Raw genomic sequence first — 14034 nt, 5'->3', positions numbered from 1 at the left:
TTTTGCCTGGAGGTCGGTGACTAGTGTTATTCTGCAGGGATCTGTTTTAGGACCCCTGCTGTTTGTGATTTTTATAAATGACTTGGATGAGGATGTGGAAGGGTGGGTTAGTAAGTTTGCTGATGATACCAAGGTTGGTGGTGTAGTGCATAGCGTAGAAGCTTGCTGTAGATTACAACAGGATATTGGTAGAATGTAGACCTGGGCTGAGAAGTGGCAGATGGAGTTCAACATGGCTAAGTGTGAAGTGAAACACTTTGGGAGAATGAATTTGAAGGCAGAATACAAGGTTAATTGCAGGACTCTTAACAGTATGGAGGAACAGAGGGATCTTGGGGTCCATGTCCATAGATCCCTCAAGGTTGCCGCACGTTGATAGGATTGTTAAGAAGGCGTATGCTGTGTTGGCCTTCATTAGTCGGGATTGAGTTCAAGAGCAGCGAGGTGATGTTGCAGCTCTATAGAACTCTGGTTAGACCACACGTGGAGTATTGTGTTCAGTTCTGGTCACCACATTACAGGAATGATGTGGAAGCTTTAGAGAGGGTGCAGAGGAGATATACCAGGATATTGCCTGGATTGGAGAGCAGGTCTTATGAGGATAGGTTGAGTGAGCTAGAGCTTTTCTCTTTGGAGAGAGGATGAGAGGTGTCTTGATAGAGGTGTACAAGATGATGAGGCATAGATTGAGTAGACAGTCAAAGACTTTTTCCCCAGGGTGACAATGGCTAACACGAGGGGGCCCAAGTTTAAGGTGATTGGAGGAAGATATAAGGGGGATGTCAGGGTAAGTTTTTTTTTTCACAGAGGGTGGTAGGTACGTGGAACACACTGCCAGCAGAGGTTGTGGAGGCAGATACATTATGGACATTTAAGAGACTCTTAGAGAAATGGGGAGCTATGTGGGAGGGAAGGATTAAATAGATCTTAGAGCAGGATAAAATGTCGGCACAACATCGTAGGCTGAAGGGCCTGTACTATGCTGTTATGTTCTAAGTGAAAGATGATATAAATTTCTCGCAACCCGCCTCTACATTTCCATTTTTAGGAATTTTAATTTGAAAGCCTCAATACTATCTGGTTTTTCCAAGGGGAAATAATCTTTCCCTCCCTACCCTATAAAAGCCCTCTATTTTCCAAACAGAAGCCTTCGTTCAATGTCATCTTGCCTTTCGCTTCAGTGGAACTTGACCTATCCGACTTTTATACCATTTCCACTTTTAGTAGTTTTGCCTTCTTGTGTTCTACTTTGGGGGCAGGAGGGGAATATGAAGTTTTCTCCTCCACAATTTCTATGAGATGAAAACTTGTGATAACAAAGCTGTGATGAGTGTACACTTGCAAAACCTTGTTCAGCATGAAAACAGCCTTTTAGGCTGGTTAAGCTCCACACAATCCTCTCAACCCTTTCTTGTGATTGCCCCATCAACATATTTGATTACATGAACTGTTTAAACAAAAAATGGGAGTACAATTGCAGAAACCTTTATTTGGAAGACCCTTTTTCATGTGTAATAAAGCTGAGACATTGCCATAAAATGTAAGTGCGTGATCCGCACTCACTGGAATCCACTGGTTCTATTGGGCATCAAAAATCAGTGCCCCATAGATTTTCTTTATAGCTTCCACCTTGGGGCTTCAAAAGATTTCTGCTGCCTATGTTTTGCATGTTTGTTGTTTTTGATGGGTATATCAGTGTACCATTTGGGGATCTATTGTGCAGTTTAATTTGAATGCACAGGCACATAAGAAGCTGCAGAGAGTAGTGGACTGTGCCCAATACATCATGGGCACATCCCTCCCCACCATAGGTAGTATCTTTAGGAGGCGCTGCCTCAAGAAAGTAACATCTATCATCAAAGATCCCCATCCTGGGCTGTGCCATCTTCTCAGAGCAACCATCGGGCAGGAGGTACAGAAGCCTGAAGTCCCACACCACCAGGTTCAGGAACAGCTACTTCCCTTCAGCCATTCAGTTCTTGAATCAACCGGCAAAACCCTCATCACCACTACAACTTAGCAAAACTATGACTACTCTGATCACTTTGCACTAAAATGGACTTTTTTTGTTCTAATTGTTTTTTTTAAATTGTGTATAACTTGAATTTAGGTTTTTCTTGTGAATGCTGCTTTTATTCTGCTATGTGCCTGTGATGCTGCTGCAAGTATGTTTTTCATTGCACCTGTGCACACATGTACTTGTGCACCTGGCATTAAACTTGACTTTGAATTGGATCTATTTGAAACCTATTTTGGAAGAGCAGCTTTTGACCTTGGTAGTGACAGACCTGGTGGTGTCTGGGTTAGAACTTCACTCAGTGATTGATCACTACCCATAAAGCAGCAAACTCGTATATAGCAGTTATAAATTGAAAATGTATTCTGTTTTATCGTATTGACTGAGGGAAGAACTCCACGCCCCAAAACAAATACGCAAAAGTCAAAAATGACACCTTTGTTTTGAAAATTCTGAAGGTGCTTGATATTCAAGGCAATAAGAAGGGCCAGGTTTCACATCATCTCTGCTAGTGTTTAATTAATCATTCTGTTCTTTCCACAGCATTTGGTGGTGAGAAATGGAAAACCAACGTTCTCTTGACTTCTTTCCTTTGTCCTGGGTTAGTACTTGCCATCGTATTTCTGTAATTGTGGAATCTGTATTTAACTATTGTATTTTAATGCACATACTTAAAATGAATGCTGCCATTTTATATAGAGGATAATAGGTATGATTTTGTTGAACTAATGAACACATGATTTAGCATGCAGAGTTTGTGCTAATGTATAATTTGTTTTCACAAGTTATAGTCAAGGTCTCTTGAGTTTTTCCTTTTGGTTATTGAGGCATTTTTGTATAAATATTACTTTCAGAAGGAGCTTGTTTTATGCTTTTGTAATGTTGCATAGTTGCTGCCAGACCATGATCACCAACTGCACATTGTGGCAGCTTAGAAACGTGAAGCGACATTTCTAAACTACTTGGGCTCCACCAGCCAGCAGTCATTTACCCCAATTTATTTAAATGCACACAAACACTTAAACAGGAAACCAGATAATAACTTGCCGTTGGGAACCACTGTTACTGTAATGGTCTGCTGGTGATTTTTTTTTTAAATCTTATGTTTTTTGGAATGAAAAATTCAAACGAAGCTTCCCTGTCCCTTTTGTTGTTCCATTTAAGCATACATTTAACCTGAACAAGTTAAGATTTCCTTCCTACCTTGTGTGTTGAGAGTTTGTCGTTAATTTTATGTGGGATCCTGAGTCAGTCTGGTTCATTGACTGCAGTAATAATGAATGTAGAAATGCAGAAGATGTTACTGTGAAGTCTGATGGTTTTTGAGCCAAGTTTAGATAGGTAATGCTACATTTAAGATTAAGATGCGTTACTTTCATTCGCAGAATTGTCTTCATTGATTTCTTTATCACAAACCTTATCCTCTGGGTGGAAGGATCATCTGCTGCCATTCCCTTCGGCACACTAGTAGCAATTTTGGCGATGTGGTTTGGAATTTCAGTACCATTGACTTTTGTTGGTGCTTATTTTGGATTTAAGAAAAGGGTGAGTTTAATGGTACTTGATGCAAATACTCTCTTAAATGTTGAATTGCTGTCCATGCATGCACACGCAAAACTGGGAAAGATGAATTCTGATGGGTTTCTTTAGATGGAGTAAGGCCACAAAACAAGCCATGTTTGTGAAGGGACTATTTTGAATTAAGATGGGCAAACGTCATTACACACATGTTCAACAACAGGAGTGACTTTCTCTGAAGGATAATGGGGCCAGAAAATTAAACTTCTTAAAAAATTACCGAACTCTAACAGAAAACTGACATCAAGGATCCTTTTCATCCTAATCTATCTTGATTTGTCTTTTGATTTCCCTGCAAATGGTGATTGACGTATCCAAAATAATGATAAAGATTGCAGGAGAACCAGCAAGATACTGATTTGCAAAGTAAATCCTTTAAATCTGTGCATTGGAACATGATAAATCCAATTCCAGGACTAGCTAACTGTGTTGCTTTGTCAGGAGATGTGTGTAATTACCTAGCACAGACTTGTTAACTACTTCCCTCAAGTGTCTGTCTATTCCTGGCTTCTGTTTTCACCTACTCAACAGGCTGTGAATTCCAGGTCCCAACTACTAAGAAAACTTGTTTTTCCTCATTTCTGCCTTGCCCCTTTTACCCAAAATTTTCAATCTTTTGAGGGTAGTGAGTCCTTGGAATTTTGAGTTGTAATGGTAGTCAGTCAGTGGGAGAGATGATCAGCAATTGAACACTATTGTGGAGGGCTGATGTACTGCAGTCAAGGTTTTACTTTCCCATACAGTGAAGTGTAATACAGGATGATTCCTGTTGTTTCTGCATTCATTTGTTTAGTGCTTTCCCCCTGCATTGCCCAAGCAGATGACTGATTATATTTTAACAATTTTTGATGGGAATGGTCAAGTGGAAATTTTGTGGATTGTACCTTTACTTTTCTAATAAGTCAATGCTATTAGATAAATGTTTTTATATCTCATAAAGGATAGGCAATGAACATGTTCAAAACTCTAATCAAGTTTATTTTAATCCCAAATTGAAGTCTTCACTAAAGTTTGAAGTATTTGCCAGTTTTGGTGTACCTATGCCCCTGGGTTTTTACAGTAAGTTGGTTTATTATTGTCACATGTAAAACTTTGTGGAAAAGCTTTGTTTTGCATGCGATCCATACAGACCATTTTATTACATCAGTGCATTGAGGTAGTACAAGGGAAAACAATAACAATACAGGATGAAGTGTCAAAGTTACAGAGAGAGTACAATGCAGGCAAACAGTAAGGTGCAAGGTCATAATGAGGTAGATTGTCAGGTCAAGAGTCCATCTTATTGTACTAGGGGACCATTCAGTAGTCTTCTAACAATGGGATAGAAGCTGTCCTTGAGCCTGGTCGTACGTGCTTTCAGGCTTTTGTATCTTCTGCCCAGTGGGAGAGGGGAGAAGATAGAATGTCTGGGGTGGGTGGGGTCTTTTAAAACTATTTATACAGCACGGTAACAGGCCCTTCTGGTCCAACTAGCCCGCACTGCCCAATTACACCCATGTTAACCTACTAACCCACACATCTTTGGAATGTGGGAGGAAACCGGAGCACCCGGAAGAAACCCATGCAGTCACAGGGAGAATATACAAACTCCTTACAGAAGCACTTGGAATTGAACCCAGTATTTGATTTTTTGGCTACTGATTATTTTGGCTGCTTTACTGAGGCAGCAAGAAGTGTAGACAGAGTCTATGGAGGGCTTGTTTTGGTTTGCTCTTTCCAGAACATCAAACCACTGAATGGGATGAATAATAAGTTGGCTGTGTTTTGGATACATGTAATTGGTGTGTTTTGCTTTCAGCCTATTGATCACCCTGTGCGTACAAATCAGATCCCACGTCAAATCCCAGAGCAATCCTTCTTCACCAAACCATTACCGGGTATCGTCATGGGTGGCATCCTGCCGTTTGGGTGCATCTTCATCCAGCTGTTTTTTATTCTGAACAGCATCTGGTGAGTTAAAATTTTAATTGTATTCATTTTTGCTTTTATCCATAAATATTACAGTTTGGAAAATGCAGATCCACGATGTAGGGATGGTGGTAGAAGAATTCATTCTAGGTGAGCAGTACTTTGAGAATCTGTGTGCAGGTACTCAATACACTGGGTTCGTGAGCTGGGGTATCCCACTCTTAACCGAGACATGAGGCCATGTACTGTACCCTCCACATTGTGTCTTAAAGTATTTAAAACAGCACAAAGTAGATAAAGGCTTGGATGTTGACCATGTTTTATTTTAATATATTTTATTTATTACCTTATTGTAACATTGATATAAATTGTTATCCACAAGTTTGTATTGTGGATGGATTGTGGTTCCTTATGTTAAGTAATCTATTATGGAGTGATAACTTTTGCAGAGTCACAAGCTGTAAACTTATAAAATACTTATCTGGTACAAATGTAATGGTGCATAAAGTGATCCTGTACTACACTTGGCACTGTAATATTAAGCTGGAAGTCGTACAAATTCTAGACAGGTCAATTTAACTTGTTTGGTAACACTGAGTCACCAGGTCCAAGTTCTTCTGGAGAACCCAATCATGTGTTCACAACTGATCCTGCTGTTAGATAGGATGGACGCTCGGATCTGTTGTCCTTTTGCATGATATTTTGAACCAAAGACCCACAGTCATTGAAATGATGCAAAACATTTTCCATTTGGAGAATTTTCCAATTAACCATCTCCATCAAAACATTTAATTGGTTTACATGGAATGAGTTGGGAAAACTTGGAGTTGGCAAGCAGGCCATTTGACAAATCAGATCTACCAAGGGGTGTGTAGTTAAAGCTTCTTTTTAGTCTAGATGAAGAAAATTGGTACTTTGAGCATCTGTGTCAAAAATGCCATGGAAACACAGTTCCCAGGTGGAGGGACAGATTTATGAGGGGGGACCAATAAAATAGATTTTGAGGTGGACTTGAGAGCAGGTGAGTCCCAAGTGTCTAAAGGCTGTGCCACCAATGGGAATCACAAGTGCAAGAATTGAGCCTTCAGTGGGGATCGGGTGATGCAGAATGCAAGAAGGTGCTTGCAGCAAAGACGTGGAGGAAACAACAAAGAATTTGAAGTTAATGTCTTGGAAGATGGATATGGCTAGGATGGCCAGGTGCCTTTGGACAAGTTGAAATTTGTGACAGGAAGAGGTAGGGTGGGTGAAATGAAGTCCAAAGGTAAGGAAAGCCGAGATATGGGAGGTGATGATAGAGGTGTATAAGATTTAGAGGCATAGATAGCACTTTTTTCCTAGGGCAGCAATGGCCAATACCAGAGGACATCAGTTTAAGGTCGGGGAGGAATGTTCAGGGGAGATGTCAGAGGTAGTTTTTTTTTACACAGGGTAGTGGGTGCCTGGAACACACTGCTGGGGATGGTGGTGGAGGCTAATACAACAGGGACATTTAAAAGACTCTTAGACATGGATGTAAGAAAAATGGAGGGCTCTGGGCTGTGTAGGAGGGAAGGGTTAGATTGAGTAGGTTTATGTAGGTCGGCACAACATCTTGGCTGAAAGGCCTGTACTGTGCTGTACTGTTGTATGAATCTCCTCTGAATCCTCTCCAGTGCATTCACATCCTTCCCATCATGTGGTGACTACCCCTGCACACAGTACTCCAGCTGTGGACCAAGTCCCTTGTACCACCTTACCCACCTTATCTACCTGTGCTGCCACCTTCAGGGATACTTGGACTTGTACACCAAGGTCCCTCTGTTCCTTTGTACTCTACATTTCATTGTGTTATTAGTCCTCCCAAAACGTATTGCCTCATTTTTCAGGTTTAAATTCCATCTGCCATTGCCCTGCCCATCTTACCAACTCATCACCTCACTACCAACACCACCATCAATTTTTGTTTCATCTGCTAACATAAATCATGCTTCCTACATTCACATCCAAACTTCTATTGAACAAACCATAAGGAGCCCAGCACTGATCCCTTTGGTACATGACTGATCACAGGATTCCAATCACAAAGCAATCCTCCATCGCCCTCTACCTCCTGTAATCAAACCAAATTTGGATCCCATTTGCCCTGGATCCTATGGGCCTTTTGGACCCGTCTCCCATGAGAGACATTGTCCAGGGCCTTACTGAAGTCCATATAAATCACATCAACCACATTGTCCTCTTACATTTTATAACATCTTTTTAAAAAAATATTCAAATTGGTCAGGCAGGATCTTCTAACACAGCCGTGCTGATTACCTTTGATCAATGCCTGCCTTTCCCAGTTTACATTAATTCTGTTCCTCTCAATCTTTTTTTCCTAATAATTTCCCTACCACTGAATTTGATTCATAGGCTTGTAATTAATTATCTGGCTTATCCCTGTCCTCCTTGAATAAAGGCATCACATTTGCTGCCTTCCAGTCATTTAGCACCTCGCCTGTGGCCAATGAAGATTAAAAAATCCACCAGAGTCCCAGCAATTTCCATAGCAGCTTGGGATACATCTTAGGATAACCCTGAGGATGTATTCATCTTTAAGCCCACTAAGATATATAACATTTTCTCTTTTATGGTAACCTGTTCTAGAATGTCACTGTTCCCCTTCCTGAATTCAAGTATAATGTCCTAAGCCAATATAGATGAGAACTATTAACTTGAGGCCATACCTTTTTATCTTCTGGCTTCACAGATTGCCCCTTTTGGTCACTAAAGGGCTTTCCCTAAATACCCTCTTAAATAATAAAATACTTACAAACTGCTCTGAAATTTTCCATAATCTTGTCTGCCAGTGATATTCCTCGCTTGACAATTCCTGTCCCTTCTGCCCCTTTGTTACAACCGTCCAACATTTCTTTATTGGTTCTCGTGGCAAAGAGCATCCTTCAGAACTTCAGGGTAAATTGCAAAACAAAATTGCATGTAAACTGCAAGATGGTCTTTGGCACAAAAGTTGTATTGGTTTGTGAGAATTAGCAAAATACTCGTATCATTTTGCTGCATATGAGAAGTATAACAATGCATTCTAATTATTAATTTGCAAATGAGAATTAATCACTGGAAATAAACTGGTGTACAGTTAGAAGTGATAAATGCTTGTTACTCTAAAATAGCACGTCAGTTGGGGTGTTGTAGGATCCTGTAGGGGAGCTCGGGGCCAGAATTCAGAGATGTCACTTCTTTAAAAACTGAGTCAGACTTGCCCGATGCTTTAATATTCTACCCAGCCAAATCTCACTCTCCCCTCGCTCCTTATCTGTTTAATATAACTCTCTCCAAAAAGCTGAAAACTACAGAACCTGAAAATCTGAAATATAAACCGAAATTGCTGGGAATGTTCAGTGGATCAACACAGCATCAGTTGATGCCTTTCACCAGAACCAAGACTGATGCTTCATTTAACTTGTTGGAGAAGCAAACTGAATTGAAGTAAGCATGTTGAGTGGCAGGTTTACAGCAACATTTATTGGAATACAAAAGGGGCAGCATTTGCTGCAGCCAATTCAGAAGCTTTACCCTTGCAAGTGACTTAATTTTAATTTTGCAACATCTATTGAAAGAAACAGTTAGTGACCTTGCATCAGAATCTTCTGAAAGGTCATTAACTTGAAGCATTAAATGCTTCTTCAAGGATGTCGCTTCACCTATGGAGACCTTTCAGCGTTTTCTGCAGGACAAGCTTGATGGGCTCAGTGTATACTACTTCCCCTGTGTTCCTTGGTTTATTTCAGACTTCCAGTCTCGGTCATTATGCTTGTTGCAGTTGTTTTTGCACTGAAGGCCTAGTGCCCAGTTGTATTATTAAAGCTGGCTTTTGTACCAACGTATACATTCTGTTTCAGGTCTCATCAGATGTACTACATGTTCGGTTTCCTGTTCCTGGTGTTCATCATTCTCCTCATCACTTGCTCAGAAGCCACTATCCTGCTCTGTTACTTCCACCTTTGTGCAGAGGTTTGTACTGCCGCATATTGTTTACATCGTACTAATGTTCTCTTGCTGAGGTTAACCCTATCTCTGTTGAATCTGCATGGATATTCCATTTTTTATTCTATGGTTCTACCGAGAATGTATGTTGGGTTCATTCCAGAGAAGGATTTTTTATAAATAACATGTATGTTTAAGTTACAGCTGTTTTATGTCTGTGAATAAAGTGGTAGGTGCCTGAGGGCACAGTCTGAAGTATATTTTCTGTTGCAGTCCTAGTGGGAAAGTGAACTGTGAGGAGCAGACAGTCTGCTGAGGAATGTGCTGAAGGAAAGTGGCTCAGTGAGTGAGTTACCGGATGGTGTTTGAGGAGAACTCTGGTTCACTTTGGTAGGGAGAGTAGACTGTTTTACAATATTGCAAAATTAAATATTAGTATATTAGAAGGCTCTGTGCTGGTTCACGTGACACATGTTGAGTTTCTATTGTAGCAGGAATGATGTGCAAGGAAGTCTTGTTGAGATTGTACAGTATTGTAGTATGATCACACCTGAAGTCTTCATATCCAAGAGGGTATATTAGTTTTGGAGCCAGTACAGTTTTGATTTCCAGGGTGACTTCTGGGGTGATGAGCTAATGATGAGGAGGGTCTGAGGTGGATTGGTTCATGTTTACTGGTGGTAGTAAGAATGAAAGGTGATCTCAGAGTAAAAGATTCTAAGAGGGTTTGATAGTGTGCTTATTGAGAAGCTCCTCACTATGCAGTGGGACTATCTTGCATTCTCTAAAATGGCAGATCGAATGGTCTCCTATGCTGTAACCATTGTAATTTTGTGACTGGACTAGAGATCATAATCTGAGGACAAGAGGTAAGCCTCTTGGATGCTCAGTCATAAGTTTTGTTTGAAGTTGAGCATTTTAGACACAAATGTCTTTGAGGGGTATGGGAATCCCTCTATCTTGAAATACAGGATTAGGGATGATGTTTAATGATGAAGCCAGAACCAAACCCCATTTGCGCTATTGCTTATGTTCTTGAACCCAATGTAAAATGTGGCCAGCTTTGATTTTTTTTTTCCTCATGTAATGTAATTTAATTCAGAAGCATGTTCAGTTGGGGAGATTTTAAAACCATTAGCAGTTTGTCTGGTTATAAAAACTTCAGGCTGTGGGGGTTTTCTCTTGTTTTTATAGTGGTCATTTGAGGAAGCCCAATTTAAAAATTTGTTAAATCCTAATTTTTTTTTTGAACAATGCATAATGGAATGTTGGCGTAGCAGTTAGCGTAATGCTTTACAGCGCCAGCGACCCGGGTTCACATCTGACCGCTGTCTGTAAGGAGTTTGTACATTCTCCCCGTGTTTGTGTGGGTTTCCTCCGGGTGCTCTGGTTTCCTCCCACATTCCAAAGACGTACGGGTTAGGAAGTTGTGGGCATGCTATGTTGGCGCCGGAAGCGTGGCGACACTTACGGGCTGCCCCCAGAACACTACACAAAAAGATGTACATCGAAACACACAGTGAAATACATGTGACTAATAAAGATATCTTTAAAAAAAATCTTAATCTTCTTGGTAACTTGTAAAACAAAATGAAGGTGTGCTACGTGATATCTCGGACTTTTATAAAACTTTGTAGTATATCGAGTAATAGAGCAGTACAGGTCCTTGGGTAACTAAAGTGCAAGATGTTAAGTGGATAACAAGTGCATTTGGTCGTGTGAAAAGATTTAATATTAACAGGAAACTGAGAGTGGGTCTGGTGCCCTGATTCTGGCTGCCACCTGGTGGCTGCTGCATGTAATGCATGTGTTGTCCATGGACAAACACAGGACTAGTTAGACAGTGGTGCTCTTTCTGCCACTGAGGCTTACATTCATCTGGACCAGTTCTGAAGAGTCCCAACTTTTAGTAGAGCTGGACCTCAGCAGAGAACGTGTTCTTTGGTGAGAAATGAAGAAAGCAGCCATTGTGGACTCCACTTTGTAATCTACATTTTGTTCCAGTTATGATTAACAATCACCAACTGAACATTGTTCCATCTCCCATCCTGTGGCATGTATCCTTCACTTTTTTTCCTAAACCTGTCCTATTTTTGATATAAAAATTATTGCAGTTTTACATTTAAAATCTTTATTTTATCACACCCATAAAGATATCAATTCTAATTTGATGATCCTACACATTAATTGAACTGCTTTTTAGTGTTGCAGTACCATGTCATTGTGTGTGTGCGTTCAATTTTCAAAGAAATCCTATTTAGTGGACTCTTGGCACTGTGTTCCTTTGCAGGATTATCACTGGTGGTGGAGGTCGTTCCTGACGAGTGGTTTCACAGCTGTTTACTTCTTTGTATACGCTGTTCATTACTTCTTCTCCAAGCTTCAAATTTCTGGGGCTGCAAGCACAATTTTATACTTCGGCTACACGCTCATCATGGTCTTGATTTTCTTTCTCTTTACAGGTAAGATGGCAACATACTATGTAATATATCTACCCATCTATTGCCATTTGCCTTTTATAAAAACCTAAGTAGCACTAAATGTTCAAAAATGCACCATGTTAATGGAATTGGGTGGAAGTGGCTTCAGTAATTTCACATAAGGACAGTAATATTGCTTTGAGTGGCTAATGAGATTTCCTGAAACATGGGCTTTGCGGGCAATGTTGCCCACCATGTGGGCTGCTGTCCTGAGCCATTGGCGGAGAATTTAATGCAACCAGTTTTCTTTTGAGCTACTTCAGAGGGCATTGAAGAGATTGCTGGAGTTGTGGAGGCCCAGGGTGGTAGATTAGTTTCCTGAAAGGACATTAGTGAAGAAACTGGATTCCACAACAATCCAAGTCCTTTATCATCATTTGTGATCAAACTGCCTTTTTATTTCCAGATTTTTTTGAAAAACTAAAATCCATTTTTGACATTGCCCAGTGGGATTTGAGTTTTTGTTCTATTAATAATTTTGGATTAAATTGTATACTTGCAGGATTACTTAATTGAGAGTAACATTTCAAGGAGCAGATGTTACCCAGCAGTATCCCTTCTTGATTTCATGTGTAAATGTGAGAATTTCAGGTGGTTTGTCCAGTGGTTTCCCAGCCAAGGTCTATAGGAATCCCATGAGAGACAGACCAAAAAGAAATGCAGCTACTACAAGTTTAGATTTGTGAATTAAATGGCAGGGTATGAGTTGAAGCAAAATGTGGAAACAATAAGAGAGTAAACAAAGATTGTTTCAAAAGGCCTAATGCTTTATTCATATTTTATATTTTATCCTGCACTTAATATGAAATGCTCAACTGCTGGGGTTTGGTTGTGCTGGTGGAAATCTCAGAGCAACAAGATGAGTGTCTAGCGTGTGAATTTCCTTAGTCATTTGGGCAAAAGTCATCACCAGACCACATTCTGGATCCTGAGCAATGAACGGGTGGGCTGTTTGATCCGTGCTCTTCTAGCACAAGTACAGCATAGCTCCTATCTCAGAAGGTACTGAATTGAAGTGCTAATGCAGGATTTAGCCTGTGTGCCATTCACCATACAAGTTAGTACATTGCTGAGAGTAAAGCTTTCTAATATTTCATGTGCATTTTGAAATTAAATTCACTACTTCAGTAATTGTGTTGGTGAGACTTTGCTAGTTAGAGGTGATATATAAAATGGTGTGGGCTACAGCTCTGACTGGCAAAAACTAATCCTTGTTTAGTTCTCTTCAGTGTTGCTGCATGAGTGATTCCTTTCGTCAGTGCTTTTGGTCTATTATGGTTATTTTATTTGTACTTGGAAGATTGCTGCAGCACCCACCACTGAGAAGAAATTGAGAGCTTGAAGAAGCAAGTGGCAGCTGGGTTTGGAGCCCTTCTGTGTGCCTTATAATCAGCTGCCGTGCTTTGAATTCCTGCTAGTTCATACAGTGAAATGAAAGTGTGCACTTAAACTGAAATAAGCACACAAGAAAATCAGAGGTGGAGTGAGCCACCCAGCCCCTCAAGCCTGCCCTGCCATTCAACATAGCTGCTGTGTTGGCCTTCACTCTTCTGTGTCAGTTCCACATAACCCTCAATTCCTCCATCTGTCCAATGTTTGTCTACCTCAACCTTAAATGTAATGATCTGGCTCCCACCACCCTCTTGGGCAGAGACTTCCAGAGATTGGCTGCCCTCTGACAGGAAAATTTCATTCACCTTGGTCTTAAATGGCTGGCCCCTAATTCTGTCGCTAAATCCCCTTGTTGTGTATCTCCCAGTAGTGGAAACATCTATCCTGTCAATTCCCTGTTTATTGTAGATTTTCACTATTTACATGTGAAGCTTACAGCTGTTTCTTAAGGTTGTTTTACGGATGTGGGGGGAAATGGATTTAATGGAAAGCTGAATATAAGTAAAGAGTAGATGAGCACTGAAACATACCTGTAGCAGCAGCGAGAAGCACACTGAAGGGTTTTGCAATACTATCAAATCTCTGGTGCCCCTGGTTGTCTTAAAGAGACTATGTACTCCCCTGAAGCATGTGATTGGGTGAAAATCAAGCGTCCTATTCATGTAAGGTTCAGTGTAATTGCTCCATATTGCT

The 14034-nt window shown here is 40.5% G+C and overlaps 1 protein-coding gene across 1 annotated transcript in view; it reads left to right on the top strand.

Annotated features, from left to right (window-relative positions):
• Nucleotides 1-14034, top strand: part of LOC127573894 (transmembrane 9 superfamily member 2-like) — an 81783-nt gene that overhangs the window by 51949 nt on the left and 15800 nt on the right. Inside the window, exons 12-16 of the mRNA XM_052022457.1 lie at nt 2561-2618; nt 3403-3562; nt 5394-5545; nt 9385-9496; nt 11760-11931. Of these exons, the coding sequence (XP_051878417.1) occupies nt 2561-2618; nt 3403-3562; nt 5394-5545; nt 9385-9496; nt 11760-11931 (654 nt within the window). The remainder of the gene's footprint in view (nt 1-2560; nt 2619-3402; nt 3563-5393; nt 5546-9384; nt 9497-11759; nt 11932-14034) is intronic.

This window comes from Pristis pectinata, chromosome 8 (assembly GCF_009764475.1).
Source record: "Pristis pectinata isolate sPriPec2 chromosome 8, sPriPec2.1.pri, whole genome shotgun sequence".
Taxonomy (NCBI): Eukaryota; Metazoa; Chordata; class Chondrichthyes; order Rhinopristiformes; family Pristidae; genus Pristis; species Pristis pectinata.
The sequence above is the reverse complement of the archived record's forward strand: the minus strand, read 5'-3'. Positions and strand labels throughout refer to the sequence as shown.